The sequence below is a fragment of the Synchiropus splendidus genome, chromosome 17, assembly GCF_027744825.2.
Source record: "Synchiropus splendidus isolate RoL2022-P1 chromosome 17, RoL_Sspl_1.0, whole genome shotgun sequence".
NCBI lineage: Eukaryota > Metazoa > Chordata > Actinopteri > Syngnathiformes > Callionymidae > Synchiropus > Synchiropus splendidus.
This window is the reverse complement of record NC_071350.1, coordinates 12,188,937-12,202,837: the sequence shown is the minus strand read 5'-3', so window position 1 is coordinate 12,202,837 and position 13,901 is coordinate 12,188,937. Positions and strand designations below refer to the sequence as shown.

Below are 13,901 nucleotides of genomic sequence, written 5' to 3'. Positions count from 1 at the left end.
ATAATATATATGATAAATAATACAACAGCAATCTTTATTTAAAACTAAAACGCTGACTAAAAATGAATTCATGTGAGGGACAAAAGAAAGATGTAGGAAATTTTGTATTTATTTTTAAAGTGATAGATTTTTTTTACTATTTATAGTTAATAAATACATGAAAATATCATTGCGTAATAAACCAAAGCTCAGCTGGCTAACAGGAACATCACGACCCCGTGTGGCACCTCTTCTTAAAAGGTGTTTGTTGATGTAGCTACAATCAAATACCGGCAGGGGGCGTTTCCCCAAGCACGAGCCCCTCTGTTAGACACGGCTAAGGCAAGTTACGATGTGAATAGAGGGGTAACACGGCACAGGAAGGGCAAGTCGTAAATTTAGAGATAGCAACTCATGTGTGTAACGTGGGTCACAATTGGCCCACAAAAAATTATTGAGCTAGATATAATATGATACACAATACTACACAAAACCACGACGCATTTTTGTGCACAATTTTTCCATAGCGGACACAGATTTTAATCTGAAAAGCTTTGCCGGAAGTTAGTCAGAGTGGCTCAGACAGGTGAGGACGATTGTCAAATCCAAACTTTCATTTCTAAGTCAAGGTGCTATTTTTGTCCTGACAGCGAGGATATACGGAAAAAAACAGACGTCGTTTCTTATTAGTGAGGTTTGTATTTCTTCCGCACGATTCCGTTTTTATTTATCATGGTAGTTTTCATTTGAATTTTCTAGTAAGAAAGCGTTTGATGTGTGAAGCTACGGTTCGTGTTTGTTACAAATCTGAGATATGAAGCACAAGAAATTTTCAATAATTGTTGCGTCCCGTCTGCTGGTTCGTCTTGAAGTTCGGGTTGAACCAGGTTCGCTGCTCACTCCGCCAACGCTCGCAATTCATGTTATCTTTCATTTTGTTAGGATCTCAATGCGTCTCCCCTATTATATAAGTGTTTTCATAATATAAATGAACTTTTTAGAGTTCCGTCCCATTCCACAGATGTTTGTTTTTGAGCATTTAATGTAGTCTTTTATATTAATGTCTGTCTTGTTTTCATATTTTACAGTCAGAATGTTTGAACCTGCGGAGGTAATCCTTGTCAAGGACCAGTATAAAATGGCCTACCACGCGCTCCGTCGTGGTTTGACAGCGGAGGAGCGGGGCAAAAAACCAGAGGCTCTGGAGTATTACAGGAAAGGCCTCCTTCACCTGCAGCAGGGAATTGAGGTGCCCATCAGTGGGGAGAGGCACCAGGGAGCGGTGTGGGACTCGACCCGGCTGCTGCAGCAGAGGATGCAGGCCACCCTCAGCACCGTGAGCCTCCACATCACTGACCTGCACGGCACACCGCTGACCCCAGTGAGTCAGAAGGGAAAGTTGCTGAAGGATTTGCCTCCTGATTTTCATCCAGTCCCGCCCCCTCACCCAAAGACTCCATCACAGACGGGCACAAAAGCAGCCCCTGTCAGACCTCCGCTCCCCGTTGGAGTCCCCAGGCGAACACATTCCACCCCGGCTAAAGCTCCTCCAGCCATGGCCAACTCAGGCGACCGTCCCCCGCCGTACTCTCCTCTACCCACCAACGGTCACGGCAGCTCCGACTTCGGTCTGGCTGGAGACGGAAAGAAGATGGGCGGCCGGGCGGGCGAGTACGGGAACGAGCTGCTGTTCATCTCCTCGGGTGTGCAGTTGTTTTTCGTGGCGCCAAACGGACAGGTGAGCTCGCTGACCCACCCGGGCTACCTCCGGGTCATCGCCTTCGACACGCAGCACCAGGACGTCTCCTCGGGGAGTCCACCTGCCTTTCTGGACGTGAGTACAGACAGACACGTCTAACCTTATTGTCTTGTTTTCAAATCTAAATAAAGAAAAGTAGGAGTGATGCATCTATGTCCACAAACATTGACTGTGAAAGGCGAAAACCTTTTAGGTGCAATGAAATGCCGCTGGCCTCTACAAAGGGCGTATTTTGCTGCCCTCTGTTCCTACCAATGTTTGGTCGCCTTTGTTTCCCTGTACAACAACAGTCCTATTAACAGATGACTCTGCGATTCTGTTGTGCTGCAGCTCCGGGGGCTGGAGGGGGGCAAAACAGGGCCCGGTTCATCTGTGCCACGTCATTTTGGAGAAACAAAAACACAGTGCTAAAGTATGTAACGGATTATCATCTATTCCAGGTGTGTAACTGGTGGTACCCGCTGACCAGAGAGACCCCAGTGCTGCTGGCTAACTCGGGCATCTACATGTTTCCGGACACCTTGGCCAGTGCTGCAAGATCTTACGTGGGCATTGTTTTGTCATCCGAGTTGCCCGACACCAGCAAGGACATGTTCAAAGACCTCATGACTCAGCTCTCCGAATTCAGGATCCAGGTGATTATGTAACATCAGGTAGAGTCTGCGCACATATTTTTGAACCCAGCAGTCGCACCATTTCCCATTAGTTTCATTGTTTGTTTCCTAATTCCCTTCTACTTCCAGCTGGTTAAACTCACCAAATTGAAGGTTTTGTCCTTTGATGTTAATACGTTGTGAAATAAAAGTGCAAATAAAATTGGATGAATAAAAACATAAAAATTTCTGGCCTATAAAATACCTCAATATCAAACGGCCTGAACAACTAACAACCAGCTGATAATAATGAGGTATTTTAGAAGCCAGAAATTTTCCAATTTTATTTGCACTTTTATTTCACAACATAGTAACATCAAAGGACAAAACATTCAATTTTGTAAAAATATTTGAAAAACTGGGAGTTTAACCAGCTGGAAGCAGAAGGGAACAAGGAAACAAATACATTGTGCTGAGTTTTCACTTTTTCCATGTCCATGACTTGGCAGCTCACAATTTTCATCGGTGATCTGCTTGTGTCCAGCAAGCCACCAAACAAAATTGAAATTCATACAGCAGAAAAGAAGGATGCATAGTTCAAAACCAGTTCTTTGTGTTCCACAGGGTTCACACCCATTGAGATGAATGTTGTTGAAAGAGCGACCCATCTGTAGCTTGACAACAAAAACATTTCCTGTTCAAACCCAATTCTTTCTTTCATTCCACTGACATGAATGTGAGCTTGCTCATAGTTAAATAGCAAGTAAAATACTCATATGACCAGGAGTTGTTTGGGTTTTCAAGTAATCTACTTCAGTGGATTTCCTCTGTTAGGGTCCAGACGGGTCAGAGGTCATCTGCCTCAGTGAAAAAGTTCCCCTGGGTCCATTAACGGAACAAAATGCTTGGAAAGAAAAACCACTGCTTCCAGGGTGGAGCGAGAAAATGGGTCATGGAATCTTGACGGGTAGGTTTAAAGAACAAACAGCAGGTGGCGCTGTTTCAACCAGCAGTTGGTGTTAATGTTTTTTTTTCGGTTCAGGAGCAACGCGGCTGAGTGTAGGGCTCATCAAAGGGGCAGAAGCCACAGAAAGAGCCATCCAAAAGGGTGGAATTAAAATCCGGAGCCGCATGACGCCAGAGGAAACACCCACTGAGGTCAATCCTCATGTCCACAAAGGTCTGAATGCTGCTAAAACGGCCACTGGAGGAGCTGTGCGAGTCAGCAAGTACTTAGGTTGGAGCTTCTTTTTCAGTGAGATTCTTGAAAATGGACCGTTTTTGTGCCAAAAAAATATATTTTGAAATATTTCAGTGACTGGACTGAGCAACGCGATGGGACATGTAGCGGAGAAAATGGCACCACATGTAAAGAAACACGGCGCTAAACTGGTACCAGAGTCCCTGAAGTCAAGGAAAGAGGGCGAAGCTTCAAATGTGGATGGAGCCAAATTCGTGGCGGCCTCCAGCATGCATGGTATGTAGAGATAAGATCAGCTGAGATAAGACACTGAAATTTCAATATCTATTTTCACCCATTTTTCACAACAACTTACACTCTTATTGTTTCCCTCTTCAGCCTATTCTTTTGAAATATTGTCTGGTTATTTATATGTAATATTTTCAGCCGACTCTTTATGTTTTTATTGACATGTTTCCTCTCTAAATCATATTTTTTAAAATGATAAAATATGTTTGAATGATAATTATGACAATATTCTTCTAATAATTCTTATTCCTTAAGGTTTCTCGACTGTTTGGTCGAGCCTGGAGACTGGAGCCAAACTTGTCGGCAAAAGTCTTGCTGCGGAGACGGTCAACAGCGTGACCTATAAGTGAGTTTGACTCAACGTTTCCGTCTGCTTGACAGTTCTATCTGCATTTCACCGGTTTGAAGGGATGTCTTGTCTCCTAAACTTGCCTCTCTGTTTCTCCCTTTCTCCTCGCATTTCTATTCCAGATTTAGGGGCTTAGAGAAACTGTTAAACATGTCCAAAAACAAGTGACTTCCTGGGGACCCCTGATCAGTAAACTAACAATGTCTCACAGTGATTCAATCATACTTCCTGTTGTGCATCGTGTGGCTTGAATGTTTGTCTTTCGCTGCAGCGAGCTGCCGACGCTTCTGTGCCTCATTGGTGGTGGCTAACTGTAACTATGCTTTATTTCCAATACCATATTAAACATCACTGATGTTGAGTGTGAACGCTCCAACCCAATATATATCCCTGGCAAAGGTACGGCGACGACGCGGGCAAAGCAACTGACACCGGCCTTCAGTCTGCCATCAACGTCGGCGCCACGGCGTTTAATATTGACAATTTGGGCGTCAAAGCCATCCTGAAGACTGGAGGCAAGCAAATGGCCAAAGCCATGGTCAAGAGCTCGGATGAAGAGAAGAAAGAGGACGTGAAGAACAGAAGTGACGTGAAAAATAAAGAGGAGGAAGAAAAGAAGGGATAGATTTTTTTTTTAAAAGGAAGGCCAGTCTAAATGTTTACAAGTTATTACCTCTCATTTATATTCCTTCTCTATTACAATATATGTTCTTGTAAAACTGTTACTCTTTGTGGTTATTAAGGACACGAAATTAATATAAAACATATATTTATGTACATGGTTTTTAAAGATCTTTATGCTGATGTTGCATTATACAGTAAATACCTTAATGGAGTGACATGTGGGAAAAACAATTCAGCCTTCAGTATCTCTATATGCGTGTGTTTTGTTTAGTATAAGTGTTGATGGACATAACTGAATTTGACAATGTAATTCACCATGTTCCATTTGTGCTTTTAAACGTTTGCCCTGTTGAGCGGCTCATTCAGTTCATAGTGAAGTGAACTTCATAGTGAACTCTTGTGCAGCAGGTAGTATATGTTGTGTAGTATATGTATATAGTATAGCTGCACTTTCAAAGATTTAGTGGAGAATGTAATATAAAATAATATATAATCTAATATAATTTATATTGTTTGGTGCCATCCTTGTTTAATAATCTCACGACGTCACGTGATTAAACGTAAGTTTTGTACACCAGTATCACTTTTTTTGTCGCTTAATTTTCTTTAAAATTAAGCGACAAATACAGCATTGGCTCGAGTTGACGTTAGCATGTTAGCATTTTAGCACCATGATACGTCATATTTTTTAACAACATCGCGGGAGTGAGGATGTGACATTCAACCAACGAGTACATCTAGAAACACCTAACGATTACTTTTAGTTTTGATACCGACACAAATCTGTGCGTTTATAGACTTTACAAGCTCAGTTCCGTCCACACCTGGAAGCCGGAAACAGTTGTTGTCATGGTGATCCGGTGACTCAAACTTAACGCTTTGTTACTTTTTAAAAACATGAACGACTTCAGCAAATACGATTTACCTCGGCTGCGGGCCGAACTGGAGCAAGAGCTTGAAGTCAAGTAAGTTTTGTGTATTTGTACTTCACTAGTCGTTGAGTAAATCTTTAGCAATGTTCAGTGACGTAAACAGTGGGCGATTTTAATATGAGACTTCAATGATACAAGTTACTAGATTAGTAAGATGTTGATATTCGTGACTAACCTCTTTCACTACTATCTTTGTAAATTCAGTATTTTTTATTCTTCTTCTGCTGTTAGTCAAATAAAGATAGTCCACATTTTGAATCACATCCTCTCAATACTGCAGAGACATGTTGAAGGAGTCGGTCAGTGACCTGCAAAGCACAATGTGTGAACTACAGGAGAGACTGCATAGTGTCGACGGAGAAGGTATCTGCATACACTGAATTAAGTTGTTGTCTGTGCCAAGTGACTCTGCTCATTGTACATGTTCCTCCAGGAAACGAGTGGAAGACAAGATACGAGACCCAGACTGAGCTAAACGGTCAGCTGGAGAGACAGATTTCAATGGTCCATGAGAGGTTGGAGGACCTGCGCGGGAACCCAATGGGTCAGTATTTAATAACGTAGCACTATGTTATGCTAACTCACTTAGCGAATCTGTCCAAGGTGCTCTGTGTTTATTCCCCCTCCAACTGTCTGCTTTGGAATTCCTCATCTCTGCTTTGTGTTCTCCCTCAAGACACGAACTCTTGTCTGTGGGAAAGAAGTGCATCTTGATAATAAATTCTAGAGCTCAAACTCAAGGCCCTGGAGCAGAACCTGTGTTGTGTCACTGAGCTTGACATCTCCCTGTTGCTTTTTGTGAATTTTTTTTACCAAACACATTGTAAATTCACATGTTTCTGTGTTCCACAGATCGACTGGCTTCTATACGATCTTATGATGACATGACAATTGTGAGTGTTTTTCATAAGCTGATATACCATAACACCTTATGGCATGGCAACACACTTTTTTTAAATTTAGTGCTTTATTAATGTGTAGCAGCTATTAAATAAGTTGTACATAGAAAATGTTTAAATAGGTAGAGGAACAGGATTTCAATGTGAACTGTACCTTTCTCAGTATTAATAAATCTGGACTAGTAAATAGATTAATATTTAAACAGCAATATATCATGTTAAATTATTAATAAAATGGAAAAGTTGTTTAAATTAAATTGTTTTTACTTAATTTGTCCTGCCAATTTGGAGCAATATTATGTGTTATTTGTTTTGTTAACTGTGTAGAGTATCTCAATATATCACAATATTGTGATATGTGAACATATTGTGCCTGAAATATGATGATGTGAATAGTATCACAAGTTCCTTGCCAATACACGCAGCTAGTCTAATAGTTGTTTTTCATGCTCCACATATATGACAGCACAATAAAGATTAATAACGAACACTAAGACCGTTCCATGCATTTAAAACCAATGTCAAATAGCCTATAGGGGATTCGTTTGATGTAAAAACATTTAAGCTTTATGACGGTCCACTCATTGCGAATCTGACCAGCAGAGGGAGCTAAAAACAGTGATTTAATACCATTCTGACTGGTTCAGTTGTACCACGTCGCTGAACACTGAGACATCTTCAAATTAAATCAAAACACAAAGTCATTTGCATGACCACCGTTTAATTTCGTTTAGACAATCCAATTGTGATGTGGCTCCTGGGGTGGTTGTGGGGAACCTAGTTACACGCTGCTGCAGGCGGACAGCCATGTTGTGATGATGAATGGAGTCGTTTTGTCGCAGGACTCACTGAGACAGCGTCTGAAGCTCCTGACTGAAGAGAAGTCAGACCTGCAGAGTCAGCTGACCGACTGTCGTGTCAGAATCGATCAGGAGGGAAAGGTGTGGTCCCACAAGTGCAAGAACTAATGGAGTTGAAACAACTTTTTTTGCACGTTTGAATCAAAATTGTCATCGCTGTCTTTTACTTCTTTATTCTTTGATTTTCATGTTGACTTCAGCAATACTTTCTCCACCAGTTCCTCCTTTGTTCATTGTTTATTTTCCGAGCTGAGAGATATTTCTTGAATAGACCTTTACCACATAAGCGCAGGAGGTAATCCCTGTTGTAATCTGCTGCTAATTACTATTGAGGAGCTGCAATACTCACACACACACGCAACTAATACACTGCTAGCACGACACCCGTGAGCGGCGGATTATTATTGACAGATGGATCAATTGTTGTCATGAAATGGGAATGTGACGAGTCGAGACTTATTTTTCCTTTTTTTGTCAGGCTTTTCATAAGACCAATGATGAGCGGAGAGCTTATCTTTCAGAGATCGCCAAGGTAAGGGTCACTTTTACGCGCTTGTTTACACTGTAGCTCAAGTAAACACATGATCTGAGCTGGGAGGAGGTCGCTCTCCCGAAGAGTTCACTGCCTGCTGCTTCATCTCTGTTACATAACAGGTGAATTAGATCTAAAGGTGAGTCAAGGACTTGCAGACTCATTCTGTATTGTGTGCCCCTGTCCAGAGCAGCGAAATAAACCCTGATAAAGCACGTTGTATAGCTGGACTCTGTTGTTTTGGACTGAGTCAAACACTTAATTTTGTGTCGTCTGTTTGCTGCTGTAGTTGTCGTCGACAATTGAAACCCAGAGGAGGCAGTACTCCACTAAACCACAGAGAGGCGTGGAGGGTAATCCAAGGTTAGGACGTTACCAAGCTCAAACATGCTTCCATTCCTGTATCAGTTGATTTTCTTAATCTAAACAAACCTGTTTTGTTGTGTCAGTGTCTTTGTGTTTTTGACTATGTGTCTTTTAACAAGTCTCTTTGGACAGGGTGAAGCTAACTAGTCGGAAATCAGAAGCCAGTGAAAAGCATGGAAAAGCAGTAGAAGGAGGAGCTGAGAGAGAAGATGCTGGTGGAGCGACAGCCGAGGGGCGGCGGGGGACGACGTCCTATCGAGGCAACAGGTTGCCGACTATTAAACATCACCCAAAACACAGAACATAAAGCATCTGTTGAAGCTTTGCCGCCATCCAACTACATTCATAAAAGTCCCTTTGTTCTGTTAATGTCGAATCAACAAGAGCCTGACGTCGGACTCCATGCTGAGTCTGATATTTCTCTCTCTGAATTCACGGTGAGCCTCCTACAACGTGCGTTACGTAAAAAGCAGCTCAGTTTGATGTTGATGGCAAAGGCAGGCAGAGCAGCCTCCTCCACTACACCTACCCACGACCACTCTTAACGCGGGGGCAACGAATCTGTGCTAGTGGAACCAGCCTTTTCTGTGCGTAGGACAGATTTGACATTATGAAGTTGTGATGTAAGATCATATTTAGGACACTGTCATAAAGACAAACCTTTCTCCATATCCTGAGGATGTGTGGCTACATGATACCACTCTCACCGTTACATGTTTCTGGATGCTTTGACAAATACATGGGCGTTTTTCCCATAATTTTCCACATACAGGTGTGATTTCATATGAACTTATTTGTATTTGTGAAAGAGCCACTGGTTATAGGTGGTGTATGATGGGTGTGAAATTCTGGAGACACCGAAGAAGCCATTGAAAGGCATTTAACAACATTAACAACAAGAACACAAAGAGCAGTTTGAAATTGGACGTGAAACCATTACGACTCGCTGTCTGCACCGTTTATGATCATTTCTATAATGTCTAGAGTCTTGTACAGTCAGACTTTATTATTATTCGCTATGCTCTCTCTAACGCTTGTCACTGTGGGGACACATCCTCACCACTGTCAACACAAACACACACAGTGCAGGGAACTGTGTCCACGTCCAGCCACATCCACAAAACCCGCTCACACTCCATGGTGACAGCACAGCCACTCAGCTACAGCTCAAGTACACTAGATTACAGACCTGACAAAACGCAAAACAAAACTTGTCTGTGAATAAAAGTCGATAAATGTCATTAATCTCACTATGTTTTGCTAGTGCTAGCTAATGGGGACATTAAATTAATCCTCATTGGGTTTGTGTCAATGTCAACCATCCTTGCTTTATGCTGGCGCCATAAATGATTCAGAATATTAGTTTCACTACCTCGCGCAGAAGACGCACTGGTTACAATTACCATCAATCATTCTGCTCCAGATAACAAAGTATGTGAAAATGCATATGTCAGGAACAATTCAATCTTTAATCTTGGCTCCCATTTTCACCAAGAATGCAACATAGAAAAGATAAAGTGTATTGGTTTTGCATTGTTTTGAGGTATTCACAACCAAAGTCTAGTACTATGTGTTAACATTAACAGGTTCCATGTAGCCAAAAATGAAAACCCAACAGAAATGTTTCCTCCTATCCAGCACCGACAGCACAACATAAAAAGTACTGTAGTGTGTGGGCAGTTTGGCATGTTGTAGCTCTCTCTCCATTATTTTTATATATATAGATGTAAGTGTAATATAATAATAAAAGCAGTTGTAGAATCAGGGTATAGAAATAAAAAATGTTTCATTAAATACTGTGCTTTACTCACCTGTTTATACAGATGGTTCAAATAAATGTGTCAATCTGGTCTTAGCGCAGAGTTAACCTCCTTTGAACTATAAAAATAGGAGTTAAATCGTGACCCCAGTGTGTTTAAAGCCTCTCCACATATGATGGTGAATGGCTCCATACGTGATCTGCACTCTGCCATTCTTCTTCTTCTCATTGTTGTGTAACAACAGTCTCAACAGAAGTGCTTACCATCATTGTTTCCCAGGTGAGCTGCTGATGTTGGCTGGTTTAAGCGAACTAATCTGATTGTTGATTTGATTCAAACCCTGAGCTGACTATCATTAGCTGATTAAAGCAGGGCACCAGCTGGCTCTTTAATTGAAGAAGCTCGAATCTCGCCAAGATCGGCAACCAAAAACCTTTCAGCTCTCAAAGCTCCGGGCCTGACTGCAGCTCCGTCGTGACAGGCTCAGACCAAGACCGTCTCGGGGTGACGATGGAGTGGAGTTGGTTGATATCTGGAGGAGATTCGGCTCCACTTTTAGTGCCGAAAAACTCCTGTTATCATCAGGAGCCACTTCAGAGCCCAGACAGACGGATGCTTTAATGCATTTTGTCACTTAAAATAAATCATGGCACAAAGTCCTGGTGGCACTTTAGTGTGAGATATATGGTCCTGCTCATCGGTAGCTGTCACTATAGTCACCAGTACTAAATCTAATGTACTACTATGGGATTATAACTTAAAAAAAATGCCACTTATGCTACTGTTATTACCCTAAAAAGAACGCCCAAGCTCATAAGAGAATCACGGATTTTATAAGTGTTCACATATGAATGAACATCACCTGATGTTGCATTGATTTTTTTTTAATAGCAAATAAAATCTATCTTGTTGAAGGCAGAAATTATTGTAGAAACACAATAGATAGACCGTTCATGTAATAGAGCTGTGAGACACTGCGGTTTCTAAAATGGGTGTAGATGAGCCCCAACTGCCAGCCCCACACACCCTCGACACGTGCGCGACGCGTGGGTCCGCATCTCAATGAGAGTGGGGGGCGCTGAATGGAATCACGACTGGATGACGCGGTGTGGAGGAGGTGGGAGCGAGAGAGAGAATGGGAGGAGAAGCAGCTGCTCCCAGTCCAGTTCCAGTCCAACCTCTTCGCCCATCAGGCAACATTGACGCGCGCCTGCAGGAGGTGGCGGAGCGCTGCGCCTCGGGTCTCATTCCGGCCGGGATTGTTCACTCGACACCATCACTTTGGGGCAGAGCAGTGAAGGAGTCAGACTGGAGGTCACTGAAGCGTTAGTAACCCGCGTAGGTGAGTCTGCAATTCCGTTTCAGTTAAAGTGTCCATGAACTTGTCACGACATGAAAACGCTGTTTCATCGGCGGCAAAAGTTGAATTAAAGAGCATCTTAAAAAGTGACGCGGCCGTAACTGTTGTGATGTATTTGATAGTTTCATGTGAGGATGTTTGAAAGGTCGCAATGAAATGTGCTGTTGATTCGTGACGGTCGATTTCTCCATCACAACAAAAGCCCAGACTGCCATGAAGCGCAGCGGCCGCTGCTCGGCTTAAGAGCTCTTAATCTGTCATTAGCGGGGTATTTTGAGACGCGGCGTCCAGCTCCGACGCCGCCGGCTGGTCACCTCTCCAGTCGCCCTCTGGATCACTGTCGTGTAGACTAACTTGGACACCAACTTTGCCCCTCAGACAGCACTGCGGTTCTGGTCAGCCTGGACACCGAGATGGAGATGGAGCACTTCGACGACAGGGACAAAGGTCACAGAAACGGCCGATCCAGCGCGAAGATGAACGGGCTCCAGAGTCCCACACACAGCGCACACTGCAGCCTGTTTCGCACCCGGACCCTGCGGACACTCAGCGCGGAGAAGAGAGCCAAGAAGGTGCGCTTCTATCGCAACGGAGACCGGTACTTTAACGGGATCGTGTACGCCATTTCCACGGACAGGTTCCGGACCTTCGACGCCCTGCTGGCAGACCTGACTCGATCCCTATCCGACAATGTCAACCTGCCACAGGGAGTCAGAACCATCTACACACTGGATGGTTCCAGAAGGATCACCACGATCGATCAGCTGATGGAAGGTGAGCAAGTCTCAAGACCCAGAATTAAAGGTGACAGGCTGTCAGTCAATGAAGTACACTAAGGTGATATATACGAATATTTAGTCATAATATCGGAGTCTCACAATGCAAAACTAAACTGGATATCAGCAACCACCGTACCCCAAATGTTTTGAATGAAGGGTGACTGAAGACAACAATCTACACCTGTAAAAAATAGTGTAAAATTACATGAAGCAAGTTTATAGAGAAGATGTTAGTTGTTTTCCAAATCCATGATCTGCTGATGTCTTTTAATAACATATTATTTACTTTTTTTAATTACACGAATGTTCGTCAATAAAATTTATCTCAAGTAAAATAATATTTGAATTAAATTTTACTATTTGTTGAGGCAGTTCCCTTGTTGAGTCCTGACATCTTTTTTTAATCTTCTGCCCTGCTTTTTTGAATTTCCTATTGAGAGGTTGGTTGAGAGGAAGTTGAACATCGTAAGCATTGTGTTTTACTGCGCTGCAGTCGCCTTGGAGGACGGCAACAGGGGCTTCTTGCCCCAAGCTAAATCTGCCACTCTGCTGGGTGTTTATTATTTATGAGCTACGAGATGCCGAATTGCCATGACACTACTGTAGTTTTTATGTTGTGTAGGTGCTGAATAGGGAGAAACATTTCTGTTGGGTTTCCATTTTTGGTTCATTTATTATTTTGTCTGGGGAGCACATATTAACTATTTATAAACAAAATACTTGCTTATATACAGAGTATATATACAGAGAATAATCATGTCTCATAATCATGCCATTGTAAAATGTAATCAGGCTTAACAACACACTAATATGTACTTTTTAATGATTAATTATTGGCTAATACGCTGCTTATACACATCCGAATAAGTGGTTAATTTATTGTAATATACTGCATGTTCCCAAATCTAAAGTGTGATCATTCTGTCATTTTGGATGGGGGTCAGATAAGTTACTGGAGAATAAAATGCTCAACTATTGATATACGTGTTATTATCCAAGTAGTTATGTGATACGTGAGTGAGTATTTCTATCGACACGATGTTGACCTTCAAACATATCAGAGGTTCGAGTGACTTCCAGATATCAAAATGAATCTGCATATTCTTTCTTTCAGGAGAGAGCTACGTGTGTAGTTCCATCGAAGCCTTCAAAAAAGTGGACTACACCAAAAACGTGAACCCCAACTGGTCCGTGAACGTCAAGGCCTCCGCAGCCACGTCTCGCGGGCCTCCTTCGCTGGGGAGCACCAAAGCAGGAGCTTCAGAGAGCCGTGAAATCAAGGACTTTATACGTCCCAAACTAGTAACCGTGGTGAGAAGTGGAGTGAAGCCCCGAAAGGCTGTCAGGATCCTGCTCAACAAGAAAACAGCCCATTCTTATGAGCAGGTCCTGACTGACATCACGGACGCCATCAAGCTGGACTCCGGAGTGGTCAAGAAGATCTACACACTTGAAGGCAAGCTGGTAAGCCATCCATCGTTGATAAAAAGTCATTGTTTAGAGAGGAGTATGTCAACAACAGCGGTCGTGAAAGCCTTTTCATAGCCTGGGGTTGCTCCTCTTGTTGAGGAGATGAATCAAACATGATAAAAGTAAGACATCAGTGCTGTCACAAAACAT

At 42.7% G+C, this 13,901-nt stretch overlaps 3 protein-coding genes across 9 annotated transcripts in view; all 3 read left to right on the top strand.

Annotated features, from left to right (window-relative positions):
• The first annotated feature begins 538 nt into the window (after window positions 1–538).
• Window positions 539–4,816, top strand: sparta (spartin a). Of its 4 annotated transcripts, XM_053848069.1 has the most exons (9): window positions 548–565; window positions 630–673; window positions 1,068–1,813; window positions 2,179–2,373; window positions 3,166–3,298; window positions 3,374–3,568; window positions 3,647–3,808; window positions 4,076–4,166; window positions 4,569–4,816. In XM_053848069.1, the coding sequence occupies exons 3-9, from the start codon at window positions 1,073–1,075 to the stop codon at window positions 4,792–4,794; spliced, it is 1,743 nt and encodes a 580-aa protein (XP_053704044.1). In that variant the 5' UTR covers window positions 548–565; window positions 630–673; window positions 1,068–1,072; the 3' UTR covers window positions 4,795–4,816. The 4 variants fall into 4 exon arrangements, with proteins under 4 accessions (XP_053704043.1, XP_053704047.1, XP_053704044.1 ...); XM_053848068.1 differs by having other exon boundaries at window positions 539–673; XM_053848072.1 differs by lacking the exon at window positions 4,569–4,816 and adding an exon at window positions 4,292–4,545 and having other exon boundaries at window positions 540–673.
• Window positions 4,817–5,303: 487 nt separating this feature from the next.
• On the top strand, window positions 5,304–10,279 carry ccdc169 (coiled-coil domain containing 169). 3 transcript variants are annotated; one of them, XM_053848074.1, is made up of 9 exons: window positions 5,304–5,353; window positions 5,705–5,758; window positions 6,006–6,088; window positions 6,159–6,269; window positions 6,578–6,618; window positions 7,467–7,565; window positions 7,963–8,016; window positions 8,306–8,379; window positions 8,515–10,279. In XM_053848074.1, exons 3-9 carry the CDS (start codon window positions 6,010–6,012, stop codon window positions 8,687–8,689), a joined length of 633 nt encoding a protein of 210 aa, XP_053704049.1. In that variant the 5' UTR covers window positions 5,304–5,353; window positions 5,705–5,758; window positions 6,006–6,009; the 3' UTR covers window positions 8,690–10,279. The 3 variants fall into 3 exon arrangements, with proteins under 3 accessions (XP_053704049.1, XP_053704048.1, XP_053704050.1); XM_053848073.1 differs by lacking the exon at window positions 5,304–5,353 and having other exon boundaries at window positions 5,375–5,758; XM_053848075.1 differs by lacking the exon at window positions 5,304–5,353 and having other exon boundaries at window positions 5,375–5,758; window positions 8,502–8,666.
• Window positions 10,280–11,068: 789 nt separating this feature from the next.
• The window catches only part of dclk1a (doublecortin-like kinase 1a), a 39,763-nt gene continuing 36,930 nt past the window's right edge, over window positions 11,069–13,901 (top strand). Inside the window, exons 1-3 of one of the 2 annotated variants that reach the window (XM_053846682.1) lie at window positions 11,069–11,484; window positions 11,881–12,276; window positions 13,396–13,745. In XM_053846682.1, coding sequence (XP_053702657.1) covers window positions 11,916–12,276; window positions 13,396–13,745 — 711 coding nt within the window. In that variant the 5' untranslated portion in view covers window positions 11,069–11,484; window positions 11,881–11,915. The remainder of the gene's footprint in view (window positions 11,485–11,880; window positions 12,277–13,395; window positions 13,746–13,901) is intronic. The other variant, XM_053846684.1, reaches the window with a different exon arrangement.

Coding starts and splice junctions, on each gene's coding strand:
- sparta (XM_053848068.1), top strand. CDS start 1,073: ATGTTTGAACCTGCGGAGGTAATCCTTGTCAAGGACCAGTATAAAATG. Junction 3,809..4,075: donor GGCGGCCTCCAGCATGCATG/GTATGTAGAGAT, acceptor TTATTCCTTAAG/GTTTCTCGACTGTTTGGTCG. Junction 4,167..4,568: donor GTCAACAGCGTGACCTATAA/GTGAGTTTGACT, acceptor TCCCTGGCAAAG/GTACGGCGACGACGCGGGCA.
- ccdc169 (XM_053848073.1), top strand. CDS start 5,691: ATGAACGACTTCAGCAAATACGATTTACCTCGGCTGCGGGCCGAACTG. Junction 6,619..7,466: donor CTTATGATGACATGACAATT/GTGAGTGTTTTT, acceptor GTTTTGTCGCAG/GACTCACTGAGACAGCGTCT. Junction 8,017..8,305: donor ATCTTTCAGAGATCGCCAAG/GTAAGGGTCACT, acceptor TTGCTGCTGTAG/TTGTCGTCGACAATTGAAAC.